The sequence below is a fragment of the Trachinotus anak genome, unplaced genomic scaffold (assembly GCF_046630095.1).
Source record: "Trachinotus anak isolate AG129_WGS33_773 ecotype Australia unplaced genomic scaffold, CSIRO_AGI_Tana_v1 ptg000010l, whole genome shotgun sequence".
In the NCBI taxonomy this organism is placed as follows: domain Eukaryota; kingdom Metazoa; phylum Chordata; class Actinopteri; order Carangiformes; family Carangidae; genus Trachinotus; species Trachinotus anak.
The window spans coordinates 16,873,806-16,889,187 of record NW_027273861.1 but is presented as its reverse complement, the minus strand read 5'-3'; the positions used below and the strand labels follow the sequence as shown (position 1 = coordinate 16,889,187).

Below are 15,382 nucleotides of genomic sequence, written 5' to 3'. Positions count from 1 at the left end.
TACAATTCATGTTTTTGTTATCCAAGAAATCTACTATCTATTTTCACAATTTTCTACTTTCTGTTTTTCATGCATACATTTTTACCAGTTTATTTTAAAATGAATTCAGCTTTCTTTGGTCCATTTATTTCAGCTTCCTGAATCTACAAACTCGCTTCAAGTACTGCATGTGTATGTTTATAGTGTTACAGTTGGGACAATTGTGAAAACTATCCCTTAGCACAAGGATGACCACCATTTTGTCTTTGAAAGATCACAGTACACAAGCTCTGAGTCAAACAATCTAATATCTAACAAGCAAATAGGATCCAATTAACCTGCACATTAACATCTGAGCTGATTTTTTAGAGTAGCACTGGCACAGCAAGATTAGAAATAAAAGCACAATGACTGATGTTGCCTATTAACATTGTTTTTTCTTTGTAATTTGAATCTTTTTTTTGTTATTTGCCCCAAATCAATGGACTGAAACATGCTCTCCTGCTAGTGCTGTGGGTGAGCAATTTTTCTACTTCAGATCTTCTGATTTGCTTACCTTACAAGACTAGAATTTCATTTCCTTACATTTGGAGCACATCTTCTCAAACCAATTCACAGGGGAAATAAAAGCGGATAATAACCTGTTAAAATTAATTATTAAAAGTGATTAAACAACAGTTGGGACAAAGAGCCATTTGCTGGGATCTAAAATAATTCCCTTTGCCAAGCCACTTAGTGAGGGCGCCATCAAAAAATTAACTTCAAATACAACTTGGAACAAAACAAGAACAGTGGGTCGGTGAGTGAGTTTATCTCCATGATTGAAACTACTGGTGTTCCTTTGGACCATGAAATTGTCATTTGTTCTGCAAGCGTTACATCAAATGAGAGTTCAGGGCCATGCCAGGACTGTTCGTTGCTGCTGAGCTTATTTTAACTTGTTATCTGACAGAATCTCCACAGATAATTATATTTGGCTCCGACAGACAGGTAGAGAACGCAGGCAAGCCCGTGCTAATCCAGGGGTTGTGCCTCCAAAAAACCCCAGGAGAAAAACATTGGCGTCTAGCCACAGAGCTGCATGGAAAATCACAAAAAATCTTAGCAGATTCCTCATACAATATGGATCATTACGTTTGATTATATTTGCACTGTAAGTGCAGGTGCATTTGAGCATGTTTGAATATGTCAACATGTTTTCATTTCAATATCTATTGTGTGTGTCTGTGCCAGTGAACATTTTTTAGTATGAGTGCGTGTCTGCATGTTACTATGCGTGTGAAAAGTATTAAGCAAAAATAATGTAACCAGCATGAGAGATTACATTCTATGACTTGCTTAAAACCATTAGAGAGGGAGAAAAGACGACCAGGCAGAGGGGATTACTCTGGGCTGGAATGTGGAAGCTGCAGAATACAGCGAGGGGGAAACAAGGGCGACATTGACAGTGTAGCACCGACAATAGCAGGAGATCAGGTTAAAGAGGGTGGCAGAGCGCCAACTGATTGTTCTAGAAGGAGGAAAGAACATAGAAAGAAAGGAGGGAGAAGAATATAGGAAGATTAAGACAGAAAGAGAGAGTGAGGCAGAAAGGGAATGATAAAAGTACAAAGGCAGCAGAGATTCCATCTTGCAAACAACAAACCAAGGGCCTTTGACACCAACAGCGTCCTGCCTTTGATGTATACTGCATTTAGCCAGCACTGAGGAACAGGAGAGTGGAGTTGTTGGTGGTGAGAAAGCCAGAAAGAGAAGAAGAAGCCATCAGCATTATGAAAAGCATCAAACCCAGAGGCATAGAGGCATATGGAACAGCCACTTTGATGACTACTACTGTTTGCTCCAGTTGGGGGTGGTGGTGGCAGAAGTTGGGTTTAATGAAAGGAAGGGGGGCAGGGTGTTGCGATGACACAGGCTGTAGGAAGTATATGTAGCCAGGCTGTATAGGCCAGCCCAAAATTAACAACAACATAATAATATTAATAAATAAAACAAAATAAAAAAAAGGAAATGCAAATAAAAGAAAAAAAGGACATGAAGCTGTACACCCAGAAGTCATTCCAGCCAGCCAATTCAAATAAATCAAGATGGAGGAGAAGATTTCGGCTCAGGTTAGTATGAGGCAGCGGACCTCTTTGCTGATTTGGTGTACAGCATGGTGACATACTGACCTGGGCTTGAGACAGCACTAGTGGTGGTGGGTTCAATAATTGCTACAGGGAAGGAGAGGAGGGGAAGAGGGAGGGGGAGGGAAAGAGGACATTCATGTATTATTAACAGAATGGAGACGTAAAAAATAAAAAATAAAAAAATGCATGCAAAGACAAAAGGACAGGGAATGGAGACAAATCCTCTCTATGCATTAAGGACCGGTGTCTCTGTGGCAAGATGCAACCTCCACATGCTCATAAACAGCACGTTTTATCCCCTGAATCGCCTCCGATTAGCATGGGTAAGCGCTAAGACAAAAACTGAGGGGAACCTGGGAACTGAGACTGCTCCAAAGCCCCGAAGGTGTTTTGTGACCGGGTAAAAAAAACTTTCATCATACTTCTGGTATGCGAAACAACTGTGCGTGTCTCACTTTGATGGTGCAAGATCTCCCCGTAGTCAGTTAGCACCCATAATTTCATCTGCACCTGGCGGGTAGTTGTTAAATCACATCAGTTTAACTTTATTTTCCCTCTCCATAGGCTATAGCACAGTTTGCCATATTATGTCCTTCTTTTAGGTTGCATGACCTGACTAAAGAAAAAAAGAAAAAAGAAAAAAAAGGAAACTTTTAGTCTGCCTTTGATCCCTCTGAGGAGCGAACTCAAGAGTCCCAATCTGATTACCTTATGAACTCATTTCAGGCTGAGCCACTGGTGGCATTTGAGCGATGGAATAATGTGACGTCCATAAATGTTCAGTCTAGTGTGTCGGACTACCAGTACTAAGTGTATCCACCAAAGCACGGCAGCATGAAGTGTATGTGTAAAATGTCACACTGAGTAGATTTTGTGTTTCATCACATTTGTGGTAAAGACGTTCCTGCAGGTTTGTCGTGGAAGGAATGAAAATTACGTCTCCAATAGCTAATAAGCTGATACGAGGTTTAAACAGGTCCTGTCAATAAAAGTGACTTTTGTCATATATTGCAGCATGAAAAAAAAAGAAAAAGGCAACACATTTGGGTGTTGTTAAGGTTATCAACCAATGACCTAACACTTTGACAATTTCTTTGATTTCTGGCTTCTAAAACTCACAGTTGAACCCATACTCTGCTGAGCAGCATAAATTATGTAATGCCACTTTGGTATGAAGATATCACTGTAATGTAAACATTACTACCCATTTGATCTGAAGTTTGAGACAAATAAATAAATAACATGGCTTTCTGTTTGCTAAACAAGCACTTAATTTGAGATAAGCTGTGACCAGGTTTGTGCGGGGACTCACTCGGGAGCAGGATCTAGCATGTGTGGCAAAACGAAGCTGCTCTTTACCATGAGAGCTTAAGTCAAAGCAATGCAGTGGCCGGGCTCATAGGGTTGTTTGCAGCTTTGCGTTTTTGACACACAAACAGTGAGACTTGCAGCGAAAAAACTATTTATACTCCCCACAGAGGTATAAAACAACTTCCTCCAGAAGGCTCCACGGCAGAGGAGGAGCTTATGTGTCACAAGGGAAACCATGACAGCCATGATTACACCTCACACGCATTTCACACACAAAAAGAACTCTACTTTAGGTTGTTGCAGCGAGCTGAGTATCTAGGCCACGCAACAGTGCAGAGGCCTACTTAGACTCTCCATTTTAATCCATTTACATGGGAACTCGCCATTTCAATTGCGGGACAAAAGGGGGGTGCACCTCGTCCACACCATGCTCTCAATCTGTAATCTGCGTCGCTTTTCTGAAGTGTGAACTGTGTAATGACTGTGTTGTTGTCAAACAGGCCACTGTCGTACCAACAACAATAAAACATTTGCTTTCAATTGATTTCATCGCTGTATTTGAAAGGGGAGTTGTGTAGGAATCAGTATTCATACGTGGAATGATATGCCTTTCGCATTGGTATATCGGTGGAGAAATGGTCAAATGAATCTTTTCTTCCACAAATGTTTCCACTTCAAGTACTCATGGGGGAGCAGATATGTGAAGGCAGTTTCTTTTTAGTTCTTTCTTCAAACAGGCAGGCGGGTGCTATCTGATTAATACTTGAGCATGAATTCACCAGTGAATCATTTCATGAGCTCTCAGACACTCCTCCATTACTGTGGAACATATCTTTTGACATGCAATCTTTCCCTCACTGCTCCAGACTGACTTGGACTCTTTCTCTCAGCAGCAACGCATCATTTCACGTACTGTAAATGGCAGTCGACCTCTTGCACAGCTTGCTCACTTGCAAGATAAAACACATTAGTTTTCACAGCTATTTCATTTCATGGATTGCTATTCTCTTTGTTGCCTGTGGACGGGATATTGTTAGAGATTTATGTGACATGATTTGTAGGAATCAATGTTCATGTTGAGCTCTGCTCAGAGTTTAGCTCAACACAAGATTAATCCATTGTTAAAACGTAAGTTATACACATCTACATCACACAAAATAAGGTCTCTTCACTCTTGCTTGTGGAGTTTTCCACACATGAGTGTTTGGAGTTACTCTGTCACAACAGTAAAGACAAGACAGCAAGCTGATAAAAGCAAAGATCCACAAGAAATGTTGATGTTTTTAAGATTTACATTTGTTCAGAGTTTCTGCCAAAACCCAGGTTTTAAAAATGACTGTTAAAAGATTTTCATCAGTGCATGAATTACTTCCTTAGTCAATAATACTGATCAAAAATCTGATCAAACAGATAAAATATGGCAATTTTGTGCTACAGTGATGCAAAAGTCTTCGTAAGCACCCCTTAAATGAGTAGGTACGAGGAGAAAGAAAGAAAGAAGCTCTGCAGTATAGATGTCCAATTCATCCTCACTGCTCCATTTGAGGGCATTATCAAGTTATTGTCATGCAGGGACACACTCCATGTGTGAATTGTCCGGCTATTCTTAAACATTCTCCTCATTTATCCCTCCACAATGATGGAATAGTTGGTGTTAACAACTGTGTTAAATTGTGAGTCAGCTAATTAGTTATTTATCCTATCTCATTTTTAATGTTGCCCAGAGCATGTATCATCCTGTGGGCATCAACTGGGCTCAGTCATCCAGGGATGAACGTCCCTAGCAGTGCATTTGGTCTCCTACAGGAGTCAGTGATTGTGGGAGGGGTGTGGGTGGGTATAAAGTCCATTGCCCGCTGGGTTGCAGGATGAAGACTGCTAAGGCACCAAACATTTCCTCGTCGCAGTACAACTGGAAAATGTTAATGGCTTTTCTGATTGCTCAAATATGGAAATGCAGGCATTCAAATGATAGGTAAATGGCACAATACTGTAAGGGTGCTTTTGGGAATAATAAAGAACACTCCAACCTCACCATGTTTAATTTATTCAGCTTATTTTGATATGTGAGTGTTTGAAGATTAAAACAACTAAAAACTATGTCATAAAAAATATTTAATTTTGTTTCTTTTAAGTTTTAACACTGTAAAAGACAAAGACGTATAAAATGTGTTGAAAAGTGACATACTGCCCTCCTCACATGGCTTCAACATTATTTTCCCTACATTTTAAGCTGTTATCACACACCCACATTTCAGGTTGCACCTTTAGCTCCAATTTTCCTGCAGCTCTGCTCCATGACTCAGGTACAATCACACGGTGTGGGAACAAACAACATCATCAACAACAATGGCAGATGAGGAGACATGTCGAAATGACACCTACACATGCGGTGATTGATAAGCGTGACAAACGAACACGACGTTCATTAACCAACTAGCCAGCAGTGTCTCTCCTGCCTGAGGGAGGCTGAGCAGTGGCAGTGAGAGAGAGAGAGAGAGAGAGAGAGAGAGAGAGAGTGTAACTCTTTTTCTCCCCCATCAGTCTCTTCCGATTACTGCTCGGGGGGGGGAGGAGGGGAGAAGAGAAAGGAGGAAATGAAGGCAGAAGTATAGGTGGAGAAAATCTCCTCCAGGGCTAAGCCGAGGTGGGCTGGGGGATAAGAGCTTGACCAATTAAGCTGGAGGACTCCTCAGAAAATTGGAGTGAACAGCCTCAGTCTTTTCATCGCAGTTCACTTCCATCTAGCACATGAAATTGGAAGTTGAAATAGGGATTGCCAGTGTGGTGATTGTTATACCTCAGCTAAAATCATAAAGTGTGTGTGTGTGTGTGTGTGTGTGTGTGTGTGTGTTTGGGTATGAGTGGGGTGCATATAGTATATATGTGTATGTGCAAAGAGAAACTTTCAGAAATACAGCCTGCAGTGAGTGCTTTGGTACATTTGCAAATAATTCATAATTGCAATTCTTTGTTTTTTTTTCCCTCTGTATTCTTGTGTTCAACAAGAATACTCCATAAACCTTCATTAAAGAATAACTGTTTTATACAGCATAGTACATCTCTTTGGCCTGATAGTCACAGAGCTAAAAATAAATGCCCGGTAAATCTTTGAAAACCCCAAAGGCTTGTTAAACAAATAAAAGGAAATGACATATGCCCTTGATCTTTAATGTATTTTTCTGTTAATTATAAAGTACTGTAACATTTAGAAAAAAGCAATATATATATCAATAAAACTGACCATATTTATTTTTATTATCAGTTGTAAAACTTACAAATTGAGAAAGGAGATTTCCATTTCTGCCTACCATCCTTGTTTGGATTAAAAATATGTGCAACTTGAAAAATGGTTAAATCTTTTTAATTGTGCAGTGGATGGAGTATTTTTTAATCTGGATGGTTTAAAGATTCAAATTCGAGGATTCTGAAAATGCCCTCTGAAAAACAGTCAGTGTTGTCAAACAACCTTGAAATGTGAGACTTAGTTGGTGACACAAGTGGCAGAAACTGGACTTAGCTCACCAGTAACACTTTTTTATGGGTAAAATAAAAAAAATTAAAAAAGAAAAAGAAAAAATATATATATTTTTAACATGAATCATTGACTAAAGATTAAGTTGACGAATAACACAGAATGTAACACACACGTTTGTGATGTGTTTGTGTCTTTTGTTCAACAATAATGGCAGACCATATTCATTAATGTCTAGATTATCAAACATTATCACTACGTGTTGTCACAATATGTTGAATCCAAGCATTTAACTTCTCCCATCTGTAACAGTTTGCTCTGTGAAAGCATCAGTTTTTCATCTTCTGTATTTTTTCATTTTAACTTTAATTCCTTCCTCCTCTTCTTTTCTTTGATGCCTGATTTGCTGGCTGTTGCTAGTTTTCAAAGATAACTCATCTGTTTTTATGAGCAAATCCAGTGGAAATGCTCATACTGTTGATTACCTGCGATTGAAGTATCCTGCAAACATTTACAAACCCAGCATCAATGGTATATCAACAAAACCATAGCAACAAAACTACATACTACAAGATGATAAACATGTCGACTGAACTTCTGTCCAGAAAACAACTATGGATAGCTCTGGCAAATTCATGGTCATGTTTATTAATAGGCACTGTCCCTGTCAAATAAACGTAATAGGTAAATCAACAAACAACCTGCATGTAATCTTCTGTAGTTGATGACTTCTCCTTTTGTACGAAACTGGCATCATTCTTAGTTTATGGAGAAATGCATCGACCCAGTCCCACACTGCAGTTTTTGTTCCAGCCACTTTCATTTTGGACAACTGCTAATACCAACTGACACAAAAAAAAGAGTGTGGTTTAATTTTCTCAGAAAGCTGATACCTCATTAATTGAGATTGCTTTTCTATTGTATGCACTTTGTGGCTCCATTTGATAAAAAGAATGATGAGAAAAATACAATGAAGCTACTGAGAGAAAGCCTGTGTCTTTTGATTAAACCTAACTGACAGAAAATGAATCACAGCACTGACTACACCTGTGCAAGCGCTGGTTCAGTTGTAATCAATTTAATACAAATATTCTATCTGGAAAAAAGTCTCCAAAGTTATTTTAGAGTATTTCTATGCTCTCACTCAAACCTTTTATCGTGTACGATTCATTACACTTTTGTAGCTTAACAATTGTTTAGAAGTACAGTTATGACAAGCGCTAACAAGTGTTATTCAAAAAGCGATCAGGTATAAAATGTAAGTATAAAAGCTTTGTGTGCACACACACAAACGGACTACTCCAACAAGTAATGACATAGAGGTTGTATGCTTTCTTTCCACTCCAAAGAACCCAGTTTGTGTTTTATCACAGCTTTTAACACAGAGCTTAAAGTGGTACTTAGCTGAAAGAGATCACAATCCCTAACAAATGGTTTAACAGCAAAAAAACCCTCACATGGTCTGACACAGCTGGCAAAACTGAAACCCAACCACCACAGAAGAATGCAGTGAGAACTCGGCCATCCAACTCATCTCAAAAATGCAGAAATTAGTCAGAACCTACCACGCAAACATGTGCACAACGCCAGAATGCAAATTCAGTTTTTTTCATCCGTGTTTGATCTGGAACAGAAGACAAACTATCTGTCTTCCAGTGGCTGCTTCAGGTGGAAAGCAAATGCATTTAATTTCCCTGAGAGAAGGCTTTCCAGAGTCACAGTTCATCTCATTGGTGATAATGGCGAGTCTTTAGCTGAACTGATTTAAAGTGACTCTGTTAGGTTAAGACAAAAAGGATTTACGCTGCTTAAGGATAAGGACCTTCCAGCTTCAGATTCATGACAATAGACTACTGAAACTGAGCCTTGAATGCTGAATATTTTTGTTTCTATTGTATCTTTTCCCCCCAGTGGCTGTATTTCAAGGCTTTTTCAATGGGGATGACAAATACTTGACTTTATCAATTCATATGCATCTACTAAACCTCTTGGTGTAATGGAAATGACCAAAAATCTACTGTAGGTACACATACATACACAATTTCTCTGCCGCAAACCACATCATTGTGTTGACACTTAAAATTCACCACAATATTTGATGCTCTATCAAATATGCATGCCCCTTTCCCCTTTCCCATCTTGCTCATCAATGCCATCGACTGCTTCCAAAATAGCAATCCAAAGTCACCCGTGGTGAAATCTAACCTCCGGGTTTTGTTATTTGCGTCAACATACCGGTGAGAGTGCGCTGCGGCGATTGCTTGCCATTTCTCATTAAGAGCAACAGCAGAATTGGCCTCTCTTCCATTAGTGGAGATCATGAGAGAGAAAGGGAGGGACAAGAGAGACTGCGTGTGTGAGAAAGAGAATGACAGAGAAAAAGAAAGGGAGACAAGGGAGGGAGAGGGAACGGCAGAGTGAGAGAGTAAGAGAGAGAAATAGGAGAATCACACAGAGAAAGCCATGATAGCAAGACAGACCAAGAGACAAGGAGAGGGAATGGAGGGGTGAGAAGTTGGGGGTGGCAGCACAGGAAGCTGCCTACTCTATCTATTCTGAGGGTTTCTTTGCCGTTCTGCCTTTGAGGCCTTGCTAGTGTCACATTAAGATCATCCATTTGAGGATCTGAGACAAGCCTTTGATGTTCCTGTGCATACACAAACAGGAGAGTGGAGTGCTCCTTTGACAATTGCCAACTCTACAGAAATATCTTTTTGTATTTGGAGTCTCTGGCCTGGTAGGGACTGTGTTATCATCAGAGGGTGCAGTGCAAAGTGGTGAATAATTTAATTCACCTGTTCATATTTCATCACTGAATACATTAAACTGAAATTTTTTTCCTCCATACACTCCCTTGATCTAAAATGTTGAGGGAAATATGTTTCCTTGCCCCTTGCTGTCATTGCGTGAGTTGCTGTTTACCAGCAGGTACACAAAATACCGTAAATGCCCAACAGTGGAAAATCAAATTCCTAGCCAGAAGTGCAGTATAAGGCTCAGAATAAGTGGACGGCACGTGAAAACAGCAAGAGTGAACACATTTGAGAATGTATGTAGACAGATACTGGAATATTCAACAACACAGAATAGTGTTTCGTTATTTCAGGAATTAAAGTGGTTAAAAGCCAATTCCCATAGCGCTTAATATGTCTTTATCCACATACTCATCAAACCACTCCAGAATTTGGTTAAAAGTGACGGATGGAGGATTTCTTTTCTGAAAATAGAAGAAAATTATGATGTGACTCTATTTGAGCATTGTAGCATTGTCTTTTTTGATAATTTGTGTTTTGAGCATCCCTGACATAATGGGTATATCATACTTTATAGATCACTGAAGACCTTCAATCAGCCATTGGAATAAGAAAGTGATAACCCATGCTGGCCTGCGTATCCTGTGCCTTTTGCCCAGTGTGTATTGAGCTTCAGTGATTGGATCTCATGACTATGGTAAGACTATGCCTACTGTACAACATGTAGTACAAATCTACCACCAGTGTTTTCACCAGTTTAAAACTTTGGAAGAGAGTAGGCAGCCACATAGTCACCAGCCTTCACCGGGGAGGTCTGGGACTGTGAGACACAGTGCTGCTACTAAAAAAACCACAGGGTTACCGGGCAAAAAAGTTGAACCTGGATCAACTGTTGCCACAGTGTACGCTCTGCAACGTCTTCCAGTGAGGCACTGAATGGGCAATTACATATGAGCAAGCATGGTACAGGACTTTGTAACGTGAACACCATATTTATAATGCAGCATGTGACAAAAGATAAAATAATAAGCGCTGTGACATGAAAAACCTTCATCGTATTATTATAAAACACTGTGCAGTGTTTTGCCATCTGATAGGCTTTCAAAGTCATGGACTTGTTACTCAAACACATGCCAACCAAAGCAGCCTCTTACATTTTTCTTTTTAACACAGGGCTGTTTTCAGTCTCTACATTCACTAATGTGGCCAGAGCTTCACTATCTCCCTATGATGTCAACCTGCTCTGTACAAGAAATTGCCAGTACAGTGATATGGACATAATCCCTCACTGGCTTCCCAACTATGAACACTGCCACTTGGGTTCGCTGGAACACACAACCAGGCTGGTGCCCCTGCTACTTGGGGATTGAACCCAAGTTCCTGCTGTGATGGGCAGGTCTTTTTTTGTTTTGCTTGCGCCTGATTTTGCTGTCTCATTCTCGAGGTATTTAAGAAATATTTTGCTGTGTGTTTTTTCAGGACTTACTGTAAGTGTATGTAAAAGTGTTTCCCAAACCATATTAAATAATTCTGCAGTTTATCACTGAGGCACCAGCAGCTTGGCCTCTTATTATTTAGCCTCTGCAAAAAGTCAGATAGATGCCTCATGGCGCTTTGAAAACTATGAAAGGGCTGACTCTCAGACCTCTTTAAAATCTGAGCCATACTGCTACTTGGCATTCAACTTAGCATGACTGACCTGTGCAGCTGCATTTGTAATTGCAATTCTCTTTCCTTAAAGCAACATTTTCCAGGTGTTTTTTTCTAGTAAACATGCACTAGTAGACTTTAAAAGCACCCACTCACACACATAAAGACTTTGCAACTATATTAGATAACCAACATTCACAAAACTGATGAAACCACTTCTACTGATGATATATGGGCACCCAGTTGCAGCACTACATATATCAAGAATGCTGCACCAAAAATACAAACACTTCTGAGGGCACAAACCCCCACTGATTTCCACAACACTCTTTCAGCCCTCTCACTCTTCACCACTCCAGTTAGCCACAAGTAGGTAGAATGGCAACTTACGAATGAGAGGCACACTGGCATTGGCTGTCCCTAGCTTGTTGGAGGCGACACATGTGTAGTTCCCGTAACGATCCTCTGTCATGTTGGTCACTGTGAGGACTGATCTGGAGCTGAGGCTCTTGATGTCGATGCCTTGACCCTTGATAATCCTGAAAACAGAACACAATCACTACAAAATGAAGCTTTTATTTCTCACCCACACACAAAGTGTCAGAGGGGAAGTGGCATTCAAGGGGGGTATAAATGTTTGTCATCCTTTAGTGGATCTTCAGATTCTACAGTGCTTCATAGCCCACTCCAGCAGATCTATTTATCCCTTGGTCTGTCATGTCTGTCTTGGAGAGATGCTTTGAAGGACTGACAGGAGAGAGAAATGACCCAGGGGTGAACCTGCTGGGTGCCACTTGACATGTTGTTCATCATTTTGTTACAGGTGCAGGGGGATTACAAAAAGTCCTATTCCAGTTGTGCCTGACATCTGTGCTGTGAAACAGATGAATGTCTAATTGTTTACTTTGGTGGTCGCGGTGATCTGTAAAGTGAAATGTCTGTAGAGATTAAAATTCACTCTGTAATGGCATATGCTGTGCATCGTGGTTGTGGGATTATTGTGGATATTAAAGATGAGTTTGTTTTTATCAGTGTGGTTTCTGTCACTGCTACAGTTTCACATTATAAACCATTATGTTTCTATCTTGGCCTTACTCTGGCCCCCCATGATCCCTGGCTTGGCTTGAGTATCCCTGAGAGACATTTGGATTTTAAACACTATGTGTGACCTTATGTCCAGAAAATCTGTTGTTCCCACTCCCACAGCGACTTCCTCAAATGTTAGCTGAACATTCACTGATAATCTCAGCGGGCGTCTCGCCTCTTCACTAGTTCAACATCAAACTAGTCACTGCTCCCCTCTGTTATAGTAAAGCCCTCCACACCCTGGCATACACACACATAAACACTCACCCATTCCAATTCAAGAATGAAAGCAGCGACATGTCAGGAGAAAGATTTGCTTGTCAACACTGTCACACTACTTCTGATAGAGACAAAGTGGCAGCAGCAATGCACCGATGGTATGGCTGAATCAATACAGAGCTAAAATGAGGCAATGAAATAGACACAGCCAGTGTTAATGTTGAATAGAAGTTATACATGTTCTGTGCTCATGTCCGTTTCATTATGATGAGTAAATGAAGAAATCACCATTAAGCCATGTAAGAAGTCACAAAAAGAACAAGTCCTTGAATTAAGTAAAGACTAGAATCATGCCAACTTGCCTCCTTAGCAATTTGAATAAATTGAATCCACCCCATAATTACAATTAGCACAGTGTGAGCTGATGATTGAAATTGTGCTCACTAGGAGTGGGTAAATGATGGGTAATGGGGGTAATTTGGTTTTTAAATTCAAGAACTGACACTTGAATCTAGACTGATTGATGTGTGTGCCGCGAATGATTTAAGCCAGTTGCCAGCAAACATTTTATTAGGATGCAAGGTGAGGACAAGGCACAAATGACTCTTGCTGGAACATATTTTTCTTTAGGCTGGACGAATGGGAGAACAAACAAATGCCCTGTCATCATGTACTTGTCCACAATCAAGGAAAGGAGGACCTAATAATGCAACCATTATTGTCAAATGTCTCCATTAAAGATTACAGTTTAGAATAAACACAAAGAATGAAACACAGTCAGTCTTTAGACTTTCATGTGGAGATAGAGGAAACTGTATTTTATAAACATTAATCAGCATTTCTTTATCGTATATGTTCTTTCAATAGACCTTTTCCACAGCAGACAATACCATGATCCTGGAACTAGTTCTCCTAACTGGAATGCAGTCATTTGCCATGGTAAGACATATGTACCAACTGTAACCATTCATATTCATGTTGGGGACCTAACCCAGATGCCCACTTGATGTAGCTAAGTTGTATTCAGGCTTCATTGCTGCAGCTCTTGTCCCAGCTCCAGTACCTTTAGATGCCTTGCAGTACCTTCCCAGACCAGCCTGCATCTCTGAAGTGTGAAATGCACTTGAATGCATATTTACTGACAGTTCACATGGGTTTAATGTGGAATAGTAATTTAGTTAACTCTGTGTGTGGGCTCCAGGCTGCGAGCATTCAAAACACACCTGGCGCACGACGGGTGAACTACGTGCTAGACAGTTGAAAACCCTACATTTCTCCGCCTGAATGTGATAGACTTTCACTAGATGTTTGGAGAGATCGCTTGTGTTTCTGCCCTGACATGCAAAAGACTTCAAAGACTTTTTGATGTTTAATTCTCTCTGCCATTGTCACTAAGAGCGGGGTCTCTCTGTGTTTGTGTGCGTGCTGCATAGTGCTGCAGCGTGTGAGACAGAGCTGCCCCTGCCCCTGCCCCTCACACAAACAGGCACAGAGAGAGATCTGTCTTCTCTGTTGGGAATAGCGAAAATGCATTATAGTTGAGTGTCTTAATCATAAACAGAGTTGGTGCGATAAGATGTGAAAGATATTTTTTATGGTAATAATAAATAGGAAATCCATTTCCTTAATCTATCAAGTACAGAGAGCTGAACCGATAATGTCAGGGCTTATTGATACTATGGTCTTTAAATTGTAACCATGGGGCCTGTTTAATACGTGGTTTTGGTACCCATCCCTACCTGCGCTGTTTTTATTAAAGTATTAAAGTTGTAAAGCACAACCACAAAGTACCTGTTACCAGTGTCATAAATGAACTGCAAACTAACTGCATCCAGTGGGTGTCTGGGGTGATGTGGTCAATACATCTTGTCAAAACAGCTCATACAATAAAACTGGGCTCACCTTTTCTCACCCTTGTACCACTCGAATGTTGGAGAAGGCACAGCAGCTGCCTCACACCTTAGAAGAGCTGTGCGCCCCAGACCAACTCCATGGCTTTTCATCTCATGGATAGCTGGGGCAACTAGAGAAAACAAGGAGATAAAATACGTTAGCAGGGAAAAAATTTGAGGGAAAAACGGTTGTGAGGGTTGTTGACCTTGAAAATGACAACGTACAACTTCCTGGTCAGTGCACACATTACATATTGTAAACTCAACACTCAGAGTCCACATAGTTTTTTTTTTTTTGGGGGGGGGGGGTCATCCGTCCCCAATGTTAGGAAAATGAAATGAATTGCACTGCATGGTGTTAAATGGCTTAATGGAAGTTCAAAGACTCAATGGCAGAGGCAGGTTCTGTGAATGCAGAATGAGGCTCCTTTCATGTGCTGAAATGTAGTGTAAATCTCTTTGCCAGTGTCATGAAGGCAGCTTTACATATGGACGGATTCTAAAGCAGCCAATTCCTTTTTGTACTTCAAATATTTACCCCGCTTAACACAGTAACACAGTCTTGAAAGAAATGAAATTAATGAATTGAAGTTATATAGACCTACAAGAACGGACAAAACCTGCCAAACAATACGATTTCCAGCACTCTTACCTTTCCCTTAGTCACAAAATAGGAACAAGAATTGTTACATTTCTAGTTATTGGTACTGCTGAAACTGTGGGGGGTAAGGGATTGAGGACAAGGAGTGCTTGGGAGTGCTGTTCCCCACAGAACTGAATATGTACAATGGATCGTACCCACTGGTATTATTGTGACTGTTCTCAATTAATCAACAGAAGCTAGGAAACAGGAGAACCAATCATAATAAGGCATAGGACTCAATCTGA

At 40.4% G+C, this 15,382-nt stretch overlaps 1 protein-coding gene across 4 annotated transcripts in view; it reads right to left on the bottom strand.

Annotated features, from left to right (window-relative positions):
- negr1 (neuronal growth regulator 1) overlaps window positions 1–15,382 on the bottom strand; it is a 138,555-nt gene that overhangs the window by 32,685 nt on the left and 90,488 nt on the right. For 2 of the 4 annotated variants that reach the window (XM_071487989.1, XM_071487991.1), the window contains exons 5-7: window positions 14,505–14,625; window positions 11,688–11,836; window positions 2,151–2,192 (exon numbers count right to left, since the gene is read on the bottom strand). In XM_071487989.1, coding sequence (XP_071344090.1) covers window positions 2,151–2,192; window positions 11,688–11,836; window positions 14,505–14,625 — 312 coding nt within the window. The remainder of the gene's footprint in view (window positions 1–2,150; window positions 2,193–11,687; window positions 11,837–14,504; window positions 14,626–15,382) is intronic. The other 2 variants (XM_071487992.1, XM_071487990.1) reach the window with 1 other exon arrangement.